This window comes from Diprion similis, chromosome 4, assembly GCF_021155765.1.
Source record: "Diprion similis isolate iyDipSimi1 chromosome 4, iyDipSimi1.1, whole genome shotgun sequence".
NCBI classification, from domain to species: domain Eukaryota; kingdom Metazoa; phylum Arthropoda; class Insecta; order Hymenoptera; family Diprionidae; genus Diprion; species Diprion similis.
The window spans coordinates 20,222,652-20,237,429 of record NC_060108.1 but is presented as its reverse complement, the minus strand read 5'-3'; the positions used below and the strand labels follow the sequence as shown (position 1 = coordinate 20,237,429).

At 44.3% G+C, this 14,778-nt stretch overlaps 1 protein-coding gene across 3 annotated transcripts in view; it reads left to right on the top strand.

Moving 5' to 3' along the window:
• LOC124405311 (protein hairy-like) overlaps nt 1-12,340 on the top strand; it is a 97,732-nt gene extending 85,392 nt beyond the window's left edge. The window contains exons 1-3 of one of the 3 annotated variants that reach the window (XM_046880121.1): nt 4,893-5,417; nt 5,972-6,067; nt 9,642-12,340. In XM_046880121.1, coding sequence (XP_046736077.1) covers nt 5,322-5,417; nt 5,972-6,067; nt 9,642-10,841 — 1,392 coding nt within the window. In that variant the 5' untranslated portion in view covers nt 4,893-5,321 and the 3' untranslated portion in view covers nt 10,842-12,340. Of the gene's footprint in view, nt 1-4,892; nt 5,418-5,971; nt 6,068-9,641 lie in introns of those variants that run through there. The other 2 variants (XM_046880122.1, XM_046880123.1) reach the window with 2 other exon arrangements.
• The last annotated feature ends 2,438 nt before the right edge of the window (nt 12,341-14,778 follow it).

Genomic DNA, 14,778 nt, shown 5'->3' with positions numbered 1-14,778 from the left:
CTGATACATCGGATAAAACCATTTCACCCATCCTAACAAGAGTTCGGCTATTCTTTTTACTTGCACCGACATTATCGATAGCAGAAATTTTTTTATAGTGGGATAATTATTACAGAATTCAATTTTCAAACGAGGGATTAAAACTGTTGATTATAAATGCAGGGTGAACTTGTGAATTTTGATCATTGAAAAAATTGATCATCTTCAGTTTTTTCATCGACGTTATGCATTCGCATGTTCTGTTCGTGGCAGTCTGTTACGAAATAATTATTTAATGTCTCCTTGAAATCATTCTTTTTAGTCTAATCTAGTTCATTTTTAGATCGAAGACTACGGATGAGAATTTAGTGTTTCGTGTGCCGCACACGCGACCCTATTCCCAGCGACGGGACCTACTGACCCAAATCGGCATTCAACAGGCTCCTCAAGTTTATGATATAGAATTTTCGTCTTTGTACACTTGCGTGCAGGCAGGTTTTTAGCCACCGAAAAATAGACCGTGTGATTTCACGTGTATATAAAGGCTTCGCTCACCGGTTCTTTGTAGAAGAAGCGAACAAGTAAGCGCGGTCTTTTAACTGTATGAAAATCACTAGTTTTTATTCGGAAAGTTCGTGAATGATATTCATAGAGATGATGGTAATACCAAATAAGCAAGGCTAGATTTTTTACCTCAAAATTCTTGAAATATTCTCATGCAAGTGTGCCGTGCTCACATGGGGCTGCACCGTAACAACATGAAACAAGATTCGGCAGAACCTGATCGTCGCAGGGGTCTGCTTCGTAAATCATTCCGGCATCTTTCCCACCGCGGCAACATATATTCAAGCCGCTACATCTGCTCTGTACTTCGCATCAGAACCCCTCCGCGATACGTCATTTCTATATTCCATGGTAATTAAAAACCCTGTAATATCTTCTTCACTTCCTTCCCACCGTTTCGTTTCATTTTTTTCGCCCACCAAATATGAGGAAATTCTAAAATGTGTGTCGTATCGCAATTGCTTCTATGTAAAGTTCACCCCTGTTATCTGCCCCCAAAGTTAGTTCTAAGCACCCCACATCCTTTTTCTTCTCTCCTTCAAGTTTTTACGGATATTTTTTGGCCCCCTGTCAACATAATTAAGTTTCAGTATATTTCTGGTTCATGGGAAGTAACGAGTTTCGAATGGCACCAATTGGAACAATTTTGCAATTTTAGGTAGGCAGGTAATGTATGAAACTTTTTTAATAAGTACTCATCAATGTGATTTCAGCCATGGAACGGAAGTCCAGATTTCGGGGTTCGGGAATTGGGATAGCTAGTCACGGTAGTTTTTTTTTTCTTCTTCTTCTTTTCTCTGTATTACTTTTTTTCTCCCATTCCGGAAGAATCCCACAGTGGTTTGTCCGGGTTCGGTGCGGCGTGGGCGCGGAGGGACGCAGGTGCATCTTCGCAACGGATCTCTCAGAACGGGGAACGGGAAACAAGTGTTCACGTGGGCGTTCCAAATTTAGACCGCGAGGGTAGGGCGAGAGAACCTTTCGAGATGTTTGTGGTCAGTCCACTGCTCCAGGGCTACAGCATCTTCGGGTTAATGAGAAGGTCGCGACATCTGACCGGACGCCTTCCGTTATGACAGCTATTCGATATATTTATGGGAAATTATGGATCATGGGAAAGGATCGGAAGAAACTTTAGTTAGGATTGGGTGAATGAATTTCATCTTGTCTTTGACATTGCCAATGAGAAGAAAATGAACTAATTCGATTAAGAGAAGTGAGACATATTCTCTCGACATTTTCATGCCTGCATCAATATTCGGCTCCGTGGAAATTTTGTTATACACTTTGGAGAATTGCGCTGCGATTCGACGAATGGATTGTAAAATCGAAGGCCATGCTTCGGGGATCAAAAGCGCCCTTGGAGGCACCAACTCGACCACCATGACCGCCCAAACCACCCTGACCTTACCGTTCCGGAAACAGCGAGCAGAGCGCAGCGTGGTTGGAGGAAAGAGTCGGTCCTTGGTTTCCTCCTGCCTCTTCGAGTGCAAGCTGCTTGGGGTACGTATGGATGTGTATGGGTAGTTCCAATTCGAGGAGAGGCAAGAACAGCACAGAGGTGCACCCTAGCTGCGAGCTGAAACTGCGTAATAATATTATTATACCAGTCCCACGGACAAAGCTGCAGCTTAGCGAACATTATGCGTTTATTGGCGGTACCCAAAATAAAACCATAAACTACCCAGTCACTGTGCTTATTTTCTAGGCTGGTATGCCTGCTTTTCCAGAGACCGTACGACCCTTCGGACTACCACTAGACCAATATCTGGCCCTGAGCTAACGTCGGAGCCTAATCTGCAACGCCATTGCAATTAGACCCTGCAGGCACATTAGCCTGACGCTAAGAGTGTAGTCGGTAACTTACTTGTTACATGAATGGCCTTGTCCTATGATTTTAGAGCAATATTTTGCGAACGCTTATCGAGTGGAAGGAAAGTGCGTATTCGGAGGACCGCAAAAATGTCAATCATTTCCGAAGCTGCGACCTCTTTTGGAAACAAGATTGTTGTTTTCGTGCAAATAAAGGCAAATAAATTTTTATCACCTCTAAAAATAATAATTTCCAATGACCGCAGGTGAAGATTTCTGTTTCGCAAGGCAGTATATTATTATTTTACCAACCGCATGTCAAAAAACGAAATTCGAACCACTGCATCGTAATGGCTTCTCACTCCCCGCAGCATTGCATTAATATAAACAGAGTTATTGTTCAGTGGGAAGCAGCTGCGACGTTATTACACCGCGTTTTGATTTAATCGGGATTAAAGCGAATCTATTAATTGCGTCGATAAATATCAGTGGGAATTCCAGCCGCGAAGAGAACCCTCGGCATTTCGAATTCGCAATCGCAGCATCGCAGGGTCGAGCCGCGGTTTCGGTCAGTCAATGTCGAACAGTTGGTGCCATGTGCTACGTAATTCTTTGTCAAGCTCTTCAGGACTTGCGTGACGAAAGCAAAATACTACAACAGGCACAGCTACTTCGTGCAGAAAAAAAAAGAAAAAAAAAATACAACTCAAACTATAATCGCAGAATAAATTTCGCCGACTCTAACCACAACTCTCGCCTCCAGCGTTGAAGGCTACGGCTACTCGAAATCCACGCAACCCGTTTATCCGACGATCTTTGGCGTGCGATTACGGATCTTGATTCCTCGAGTTGGTCCTTCAACGCTCACGAGTCCTGTTTTATTTTCCACTCTTTCGTCACGATGGATGCATGATTTTGCTTTTTGAGGGAGGGGGGGGTCGTCAAATCGACATTGAAAATTATGCGCACAACCGAGTCCCGGCTCACTTTGAAAATATGACGAAGGATGGCGTCAATTGGAAGTAAGGATAAGTAGAATATACGGTACTTAGGCTGAGTAAAACTCCAGCGTTGAGCCCCTAAAAGTAAAAGTTTGCCGGCTCAGTAATCGGGCGTCGTAAAGGTTTATTCATTTATTAGGGTACCTCTGTTGGTCCCGATTGGTTCCTAAAATGTGCAATAACCGATTTCGTCAACAAAATTACCACTCGGGAAACGCTCTTGCTAATTTTATTGAACGCGCGGAACTTCTCGCGCGCCTCTAGACGAACATTTCTAACGTCAAATACGTACCTGCAGCCGGGCACACGTCCGTCAATAATTGCTTGGCATGCGACCATTTACAACGGATTAAATTACCCAATAAATTGTATTTTCTTACTGCCTCGTATAATGTTTACTGGCAAAATTCTACAGCACGTAAGCGTGCCGGGCGTCAGACTGGATATTAATATTCTCGACAATTTTCCGATAATTTTCACGAGTCAATTGTTATCCGAAAATCTAGACTGCAGCTATCGCAGATACCTAGATCATTGCGCACGTTATTTACGGTTAATCCACTACCGCAAAACTCCACGCATCGAAGTATTTCCTTTGCTCTTCTACGCTTATTGTGGCGTCAGATGTCTTCCTGTTTGTTTCCTTCCCTTACGGATTGTCGCATGCACGTTATGGGTATGAGGTACACGACGACCGATTTACCGTATTCCTCGAACTTCGTTCAACCGCGGAACGCGTTGTAGGAATAAAGTAGGTAACTTGAGAGAAGAACAACAATTTCCGTGTATAGACCGCTGGTTTTTATCTCACTTTTGCGTATGCGGAACATCCTTGTTCGATGCCTATAAAACAGGATTGTTCAAATCTCAGAAGAACGATCCGCTTCAGGAAGAATTTATTTCGAGTGGATTTTCTCTTTTTCTATACGGTCTTTCTTATCTTTCGAACGGAAGACTGTCGAAATACTACTCAACTATAAGAAGTATCTAATTGTGAAAGGAACGAAGTACAATATAAGAAACTACGAACTTAAGTGTATTAGCAAATTTATTTGGTCATTTCAAATCTTACAACAATTAGATCAAATATCAATGAAAAATGCGTTAAACACCTTATACAAGTATTTTCAGTCCAACTACTATCGCTTTAAAAAAAAAGGTAAGATTATTTGCAGCACGCGTATGGTAAAAATAAATTCTCATTTGGGATTCATGATCGGCTCCATAAGAATTTAAAATATCACAAGTCTCGCGAATTGATCGAGATAGAATCGCTAAGGTGTGGGTATCGGGGAAATACCCCATCAGGAGCGGCGTGAATTCCCACACATCAACAGGTCCCGGGAGGGCTGAGATTCCGTGCTGCCCCCTCCCCTCGGCGCCGACGTTGCCCCAGGATCCTCCGTCTGGCCGTCGGCTTCTCCCCCCACTCCGAGAAAATGGGTCCCCCACTCTTCGGTCCCGCTACTGCATCGGCATGCGGTCTTCGAATTGGGAAACGTCAAACAGTTAGTAACCCTCCACACCCCGACCGGGTCGTCGCCACACTCCGGCGATCATCCCCCGCGTCGTCAAGCGAACCTCGGGGTGACTTCGACCCCGCACAAGCGCAGCATCGTCGTCTTAAGCATCCAGCCAATTTCACATTCGACGTTTCGTGATCCAGTTGACCGGATGTACCGAGATACGACAGTGTAATAGAACGGACAATTTTCCGCTTTTGTCTTCATTAGCGTTAATTGGTTCCATGTATTATGCGTAACCAGCTTGTGTTTTGTGAGTGAGTTTTTTCCGTGCGTGTTATTACTGTGCGTGAGAGTCTGCGTCACTGATCCGCACATGTCACGCAGCGATAGGATGTTGTGAATGCGTAACAACACATCCACACACCTATATATGCTGGGTGTCAATTGTCGAGGGGAATTTTATTGCTCGCTACTGCGTCCTATATCGCAATTGTCATAAATGGTGGATTACTACAGCTACAAGATGTCAGGAAGCGACGAAGAGTTCGAGGCTCAGATCTCGCAGGGTGGGATGACCAAGGCGGAACTTCGAAGGGTAAATTTTCTTACAACGTTATTATCCTTTCGGAAAAGTAGCCAAGTCGTGTTCAAATCAAAGTATCGTCTCGGTCTCGTTATCATCTCATTTCACTAGCTATTTAGAATCGTCCTCACACATATGTGCTCATACATGTTTCGTCTACCGTCTCAAAATTTTCCATGTGTATCAACTATGTATTCTTTCGATTGTCTCGTGGTTTCAGTTGTCGTTCAGTTCTCTCGTGATACGGTTCGCGGATATACATAAAATAAATGATATCAATTTATTGTTCGTTGATCAATTCACTTAATCGTCATCCGTTTCACTCACTCCTGTCTGTTATCACTAATTTGCAGATCTTACGTCGACGATCCGTTGTCAACACTTATTTCTTCAAGTGATTATTTTCCGAAAGTTCCAAAGTTTCGATGAGTTTTTTTCAGATCGAGTTTTTAACAACATAAATGCATATTCAATTTTAGTGCACAGTTTTATTTATTATTTCCCCCCGTTATGATTTTGAGGTGAACTTTCATCCCCTAATTTTGACTTTCGATTTGTTTGCGCAGAGCAACAAGCCGATCATGGAAAAGCGGCGAAGGGCGCGGATAAATCAATGCCTGGATGAACTGAAGAGTCTGATACTTGAGGCGATGAAAAAAGACGTAAGTTGACTTTGATTTTGGATCATCACATCCCAGGATTCCGGCATCCTTCAGCTCGTACTTTCGTCGATTGGTACTCATGTCTCGTGCTTTCCGCCGCCTGTTCACTTCATTGCTACTCAAACAAATAGGGATAAACTGAGAGAGCAGCAAGGATAGAGAGAGAAAGAGAGAGAGAGAAAGAGAAAGACTGCGAGATGAGGATCGACGAAACGTGCTCGCCGCGGCAACGTGCGTTCAGAGACACTCGCTGTACGGTTGCTGGACGTCACGGAGATATCTTCGTCATACGTCATACCTACGCATAAATTCACGTGGTTCTGATTCAACGATTGAGTCAGGAAACCATCATTACAGAAATAGAAATACCCGTTATTATATCGAATACCGAGTAAATTATTTGCTTACAATTATTATGAAGACAGCTACTGACTTGTTTCGCGGTATTTATAGTCTGCAGTGAACTAACGTTGCAGCAACGGTCGCTGAGTGGCGACTATATCAATAATTATGAAAGTAGATTATTTCTTTCGATCAAAGATCAGTCACTTGATTTTCTCTACAATGGAAAATAGCTGGAATCGTTCTTCTTATTCTATGACAAAATTCTCACCCTCTCATTACGCCAAATTCTGACACTCTTACCTGTGGCCGAAACTGCATCGTGTCCAACGACGCGTACAGATCAATAATCATTAACAAGTGAATGTGGTTTCCAAAATTTTCTTTATTCATTTTTCAATAAATTGTTTTCACGGTTTCCGATCACTGAGTAAACGTATAAACCGCCAATTGGATATTAAAAGAGAAAAAGTTTGCCGTCTTTCTGTTTCTCCTCTTCCAATGTGTACCTTTAACCACGACGAAGTTCAGTGCAACTCCCTCACGCCGCTGCAGGGCACGTAAATATTTGGTCAGGTTTTTCGAAGAGGATTTCTCGTCCTGTCCGACGGCATTTATTTCAAGTATATAGGGAGCCGGTGACGTCACCGGGAGAGGAGCTGCGTCAGGGGTTGAAGTTTTGTTTTAGTATTTTAGATGCCGATCCGTGGGAACGGAGTGCACGACGCCCGCATACGCGGCTCTCCTGCAACGGTACTCAACCGCTTCGAGATCCTACTTTCGAGCAAATTTCACCTTCGAAGGATCGGATCGCCTTTAATCACACATCTCGCGCCGCGCAGCTCACTCTTGGATCCCCGCAAATTCACTCCGAGTCCAATCATTCTCTCACCGCGTATCGCCGCTCGTTTGGACTCTAAGATCCGCAGCAACACCGTCGATTAATTGAACGCAACTTTCGAATCTGAGAATCCAAAACAACCGTCTGACATTTCTATCACGCCACGAACAGTTGCGATATGATCGTGATTTTCCAAACGAGCTGATCCAACCTCGCCGGCGTTGCGGGCGAACCCTTTTTTCGCACGGTCGACACTTCGGGGCCCAGTAACCGGTCCAGGACTCCCAGGTCTTGGGTCAGGTCTCCTTGGTCGAACGGATCCTCGTCTCAATCGGAAACTTGATCCGGCCGTTGATCGATCTCGCAGACTGCCGTGTGACGATGAACACGCTTTGCTGCTGCTGCTGCTGGTGATGCTGATACACTCGTTGAGCTGATCGTGAGCTACAACTCTAGCTCTCACCGTTCTCCTCCGCCCAGATGACTTCCGCTACCTGCACCTCGCAATTGGATGTCCGTCCATCCGTACGAAACGCCCCCCGCGTTCGTGGGAACCTCCGTATAATTATTAAAAACTCATCTCGGGTTCCAGCCACCTATTGTTGACCGTATCATCTTCGAGATTCTCTCTTATGGGGTCCTTCAGAGGAAAAAAAAACTTGCGCCGCCCATCTTCTTCATCTTCTTCTTCTTCTTCGGCTTCTTTTTTTTCCTTTCGCTCCCTTCGCCTTCTTTTCCCGGTTTTAGCAGGTGCCAGTGTATATGCGCAGACTTATACATAGTTTCCTGGTAGCTTTTTTTTTTTGCTTGCTATCACCTACAGAATCTCTCAAGAACTGGATGCTATTTAATTCACGGTATTATAGATTAGAGTTTGAATTAGAAAGGTATGAAAATTAACCGCCGTTTTACACTTCGTGGTATTTTGATCTAGGGAAAATTTTTCGAGAGAAATCAAATACGCTTTTTAGATTTGACCAATTACAAAATTTTCATAAGCGAGAATTTTATCGAGTGCTGTGGGATTGCAAAAATTATGATGAATTGAACAAAATTAACGGATTCGCTCGTGAGAGAAAAAAAATGTTGTTGCACTGGTTGATGCACGTGGTATTTACGAGGTCTGGGCACGTATATATCGTGCAGCGCGAAGAACGCTGACGACGAGTTGGGACTATGAATGAAAGCGATTCCCATAGGAGTAACTCTTTAGCATAATGGCTGGAGAAGCCGTGACTCCCACGCCTATTGTCAAGGAAACCTACGGACTTTACCATAAAAATGGGAACGGTAACCTTTAGCATAGAAATCTATACCGAGGATAAATCCTGACAATGGGATTTCAAAATAACACCAAACCATGAAACGACGAAAGAGTGCGGCTGTAATATCGAGCGCGGGAAGGGATGCTTAAACTATTCATGAAAAGGCAAGAAAAAAAAACTAAATCGCAGAAGAAGAATAAGAAGAAGACAATAATTCGAACGTAATACTAGGATAGAAAAATACACCGGTTTGAATCGTTTCCAGTTAAACTTGAAGGGCGATCCTCTGTATCTAAATAACAACCGATTATGTGCTAGCATATAAGAGGCAATAATGCTGCAGAATTATATTGCGAAATTTAACCCACTCTCACGATGCTGGAGTTCTCACACTTCGGAACTACTAAAACTGCTACTACGCAAAAGGAAAATCACAGAAATTAGAACCTGCGACTAGAGTTCAAAAATGAAAGATTTAAGTCATGTGTTGTGTGTAATCGGTCGTCAACACAGCCACGGTTGGGATCCCCAATCAAGAAAGAAGGGAATTCACACAACATACTAAAGTATATGTAAACGGCGAAACACATTCTTCGAAAGAATAATTATTCTCTTAGAAATGGAACCGCACTTTCCATATACCCAGCAGTTAATCGAGTCACGACGTGACGCCCCTCGGGGCTCTGAATGTCTTCAAAGATAGCTCAACCGCGTTATTATTCAACGTTGCAGAGATATCAGCACTCCGATGCGCATGTAACGGCCAAAGTAATCAGGCCTAGCAGCGTCATTTGAGTACCTAATGGCAGGCTGCTACCGAGATCGGTAGCGAAAATAAATTATCCTATCAAGGCCCGCGGCGAGGTGCTCGTCCCTCAACCGCCTCTCGTGGAACTGAGTTTTTCAGTATCGCGTTCGCAACTCTCACCCTTCTATTCAAACGAAACGCCTCTCAATTCGCTGAAAATTTATGCTGATAACAGGCTCGGAAAGTGTCGTAGAAGTTTATCACTGCATGCTGTAGTGTAGAATGTCATAAAAGTTGATGTACAGAAACCCAACTTTCCGTCTTTTGCTTTCACCCTTTTTCCTGTTATGTTACCATGACTTTTTATCCTGATTTCAGCCGGCGCGGCACTCTAAGCTAGAGAAGGCCGACATCCTGGAGATGACAGTGAAGCACCTGCAGACGGTCCAGCGGCAGCAGTTGACCACAGCGGTGGCGACGGATCCAGCGGTGCTGACGAAGTTCCGATCTGGATTTTCGGAGTGCGCGACGGAAGTCTCGCGCTACGTAAGCCACTTGGAGAACGTCGATCCAGCTGTGAGACAACGGCTGGTGTCACATCTCAACAGCTGCGTGACAAACCTTCAGCAAATGGCGCCGTTCTACAGCCACTACGTGCCGTATATGCCGGAGCGCGTTTTTCCGGAAGTGAAGGTCGGCTTCCAGAGCGACTTCCACAGCGGTGACGAGAACAACAACGGAAGCGCGAGGATCCAGATCCCCAGCGGTGTCCAGCTCATTCCCAGCCGTCTCCCCAGCGGTGAATTGGCCCTCTTGGTTCCTCAGTCGGCTGGGATATCCGCCAACTTCCCGTTTTTTCCACCGCCACCGGAGTCCGCCTCCAAGATCGGACCTGCTTCGGCCTTCACCGCAGTCCACAGATCGCAGAGCCCGCTTCTAAGCCCATCGACGTCGACCTCGAGCTTCGGCGAGGAGAGTCACCACTCGGAGCACTATCCGCAGGCCCATTCACCCGGACAGCACCTCTTCAAGGTCCCGGATCAGAGTCCAGCATCCTCCTCTTCGAAGAGTTTCTCTTCACCTGAGACCCAGAAGGCCCATATCAGCTCGTCGAGTGACCGGAAGTCCCCGGTCTCGTCCCTCACCGAGGTCAAGGTCGATGTCAAGACCCTCAAGCTGGGAGCGAGTGCCCAGCGTGGCGAGGTGCCGGAAGCTGGAACCATCGGTTCCTCTTTGCCGGCAATGAGACTTCCGCTATCGGTAATAACCGACCGGCCGTACAACAGGAACTCGATGTACACCAGGAGGGAGACCCTCAAGCGTCCATATTTCGAAAATCTCTTGGCAATTTCCGAGAAAAGGAGCAAGTATTACGAGGCCTCTAGCTCCACTGCCTCCATCGCCATTTCTTCCAGCACAACCTCGAACCCGAAACTCAATCCCGATGAGCTTCCTATTTCCGTCGAGGATTTGTCCAACAAACCATCTTCCTCCGCTGCAGGTCCTACCGCTCGCGCCGACAACGTTGGACCTCCTCAGGGGTCAAGCGGTAACGGCGACATGTGGAGACCATGGTAATGTTCGAAAAAAGATGGGATATAAATAATAATAATGATAATAATAACAACAACAACAACAACAACAACAATAATAATAATAATAATAAGACTTCAAAATGCAAAAATTGGCATCCCGATGAATGAAGATTCTCACTTCGTTTCTGGAGTGTGTCGCCGAGTGGAAGATCAAGTAGACGAAGAAGTGGATACTTTGGAAATTTTATAGAAATATTTGAGAATCAAATGCCATTTACTCTCAGAGACGGTAGTGCCTTAATTAATAACGAAGCCTGTGTACCTTTAGATTTAAGTTATATATTATTCCGTATGTCGACTGTTTTTAACAACTACAATACTTAATGGTTAACTATTATTAGTAAGTCGTTGATAGTGTGGGCCGAGAGAATTAAATGATTATTTTTTTACAATCACGTGTGAGTGATGAAGAAGGAATGTATGCATTTTTGAAAAACAGCTGAAGACCACGTGAATATTGAATTTTAATTATGTTGCGAATAAGTGAACCGTAGCCTCGCATGGTTAACCGTGGTCTATTAACCTAAAGACTAAAATAAGCTTTAACGTATCGTTAGTCTATACCTTTCTAAGTGTAAATAATTTTTGTATATAATTGCTTTTCTAATTTAACGTCAATATTATGTGTAGTGGTAAGGATTGAATTATGCAGTTTAAGTCGTTTTCCAAAATGATCCGAAGTGATCGATATTCCAAACCAATTTAGTATTATAACTTTGTGATAAATATTGTAACGCTGTTGAAATTAATAAAGTTTTTTCCCAGTAAAATTATCCATTTGGATCTTCGGTGTTAGGAAATCGCATATGTCAATGATCCGAATCCATGCAGAGGCTCTTGCGATGATAAGTATTTGTAAGGATTTTTCAATTGAATGAAATTACCAAACTTCTTCAGCTGTTTTTCAGTATATCAATTAATTATATAAGAATTTTCAACCTTCTTGTGTAGAAATAGCGAGATATGTATGTGATTCCATTAGATATGATTTTCGACAGCATAATTTTCTTTGGAAACTATGAATACGAGTATCAAGTGTGATTCGTTGCTCAATAATCACCTGAATTTTAAATAATTAGAAAATAATTTACCAAATCTTTGAAAAAGATTGAAGAAAATAAGATTTTCTTTAAGAATCTTTACTGTGGTAAGAAAAGAGCGTGCAGTCAGGTACCGTGATCTAATATAAACGTATTTTGCGAAACTACAATCCGTTTTCATCGTCGTAATCCCATTAAAGAGCTTTTAGCTCTTTAAGAGGTGCTAGAACGCTCTACACCGCATATAAGCGTCAGGTTTCGTTTTACTTTTCTTTTTCTGTCGGTAAGGGAGTAAAAAGTGTCGTTGATGGCAGAAGAGAACTTCAACCACCTGTTACACCGCAAAAACTGTGTCTATCCATTTACCGACCGAGGATTCAAGCTAGTCTTTTCAGTACCGGTTGAAGGAATCACGCTTATGGTAATATAACCAACCGAGTAAACACTGCAATACAAACTGTGCCCACTCTCGATCATCTTCGAGATCGAAATACGCGGCAAATTATGCTCAAACTAGTATTCATAACCTCTGGTATCACACAATATAAGTAAAAAATTGATTTTTTGACACATAATTAGTGTATAGAGCAATTGCACTCGTAGATCCATATTTGTTTGGTTATATTTTCAGTATGAGTAGAGAGATCTTTCGTACCTACAAGGTATCAGGCTTGAAAGTGAGGATCATTCGGCGTACGAGGGTCCGCTGGTAAGATGGCAGTGCAGTTGGTTTTATGACCGATGGTAAACGAATCCTGGTTTTGATTATCATAAAAACGCAACACCGCGATAAAAGGATATTCCAAGGGATTACCGGCTCTGCAAAACGATAACACCACGCTTCTTCGCCTCATGAATCTTTTACAAGCTCAGTTACACATCTCGAACCTTCAACGTCGATGCACAACTTAACTCGGTAAATAAAACAAAAGAGTGTAGATTTAATTCGACTCCCCCGATTCTTCCAGGCGTAAGTAAAATTGAAATGATCGAATACCGAACGAGTCTAAAAATAAGCTTGTTGAAAACTGACCGTTGGAGATACTCGTTGTTGTTCGGGCGTGTCTACCAAGTCTCTGAACCAGTCGTACAAGGTGGTTCAGCGAATAAGGAAAGCTCGACCGATATGCCCGGGGCTTAGAAGCGTAAAAATTAACGTTCCCAGAATTACACGGATTACACCCGAGGTCCGTTGGTGTCCGTGAGCTCTATAAGGCACGACGAACTGGCGAGGAGGAGCTTTTGATTCGTTTGAAAATCAGTGGAAGCTGCAGGCACGTCCCACCCGGGAAGGAGGCTTCGGATAGAACTGGTAGTCAGAGTGAGCACCAACATACACGAGCTAAGAGCTCGCTCGGTCGCAGCGGCATATATCAGGAGTATAAATAATTACTCTGGCGCGTAGCAATTACTTTAAGTTATGGCGGAGCTGCTACAATTTGCAATGTCAAGACATAAACACTGCTACCGCTTACATTTGAATACATTACGCGAAGGCGCGCCCTGATTGGCCAGCGAACAGGGCCGCGCTGCGCATCGGTGCGCTCCTGAGCTACGATCTGCTGCCCTCGACGATTTTTGATCCGACCGCTGATGGATCCCTGCTCTTTGCTCGATCACTCCCGATCGAGAGGATCTGCGCGGCGATCCGGTCGGAGTCAGCAATTCCCAATTTCACCGATTGATCTTGACGGCTTTACGAGCCCCGATCATTCGCCGAGCCGGGAATCGCCGTTCCACACGCGAATCTACCTGCAGCTGCCGATGATGCGGCATCGTTTTGCGATATTTTTGACGGGCGACTGCGACTGGTACCAGCGTCCCATTTACTCTGCGGTCTCTTGATTCCCTGGGAGCGAATTTTCGTCAGTACTCGTTCGAGTTTTAATGTGTTTTTGTGGCATCAGTCATTCAAACTTAATCAGCAGCCACTGCTCTCTCCGCCCTCGTCCCGCTGCCCCTCGCCATCGCCGCCATCCCCTTGGCCGCCGCACCGCAAAACGCGAAACTGGGAATTGGTCAACCCCTGTCTCTGCCACTGTGATAGGAGTGTATTAATTATAACTCTGGCCAGAGGCACGTCAAGAGATGAATTTATAGATACCCGTACGATAAATTGCACTCGGTTTACCAACAAATCTCATTTTCATCGCTTATTACTCTACCAGATATATGCACCCGACCCCGTACCTTGGCCCTCGAGTCTTTCCAACGCGCCGTCGGGTTTCCAAACTCTGATTATCATCTCGGCACATGGACGAGTTTAGATGAGACGAATTTACAAAAATTGTACCTAAGTAAAAGCAACGACAAAATTGCCCAAAACGTAAAAGAAACATCAACATGGCCGCCATTGACGCGCCTCGAATTCCATTTTCGTTGTAAAACCGCAATCAGTGCTTAATAATCGTGGATGAATATCTCATGCTGAATAACACTATGGCAAAAATATTAAAATTATTACTCCACCTTCGATGATAATCAGAAGACAGAGAAAATGACTTGCGAAATTAAGGCGGGCTTCTGCAAGTACATTTGAAAAACAATTCTCTACACAGATCATTCGCTCGAAAGCCACGCGAGCTGCAGCGGATGACGGGCGCCGTTTTATATATTTACGTCTCCTAATCAAGCTTGATTATACTTGACAGAAAGGCCTAAATACGTTTGACACGAAGTAGACAGCTTGGCCGACAGACGCGTGCTTCCGTGCCAATTACCCGCTCGTTCGGGTCAACCAGCGCAGCTGGTTACCCGTTGCGTAAATACGCGATGTACAAAGCCGAGTGTACGTGCTGGTGTAAAAGACAAGTATACCGCGATCGGAAAGAAACCGCGGAATTAGCTCCCACGCGGCGCCGAGGTGCGGAAGCAAGGAGT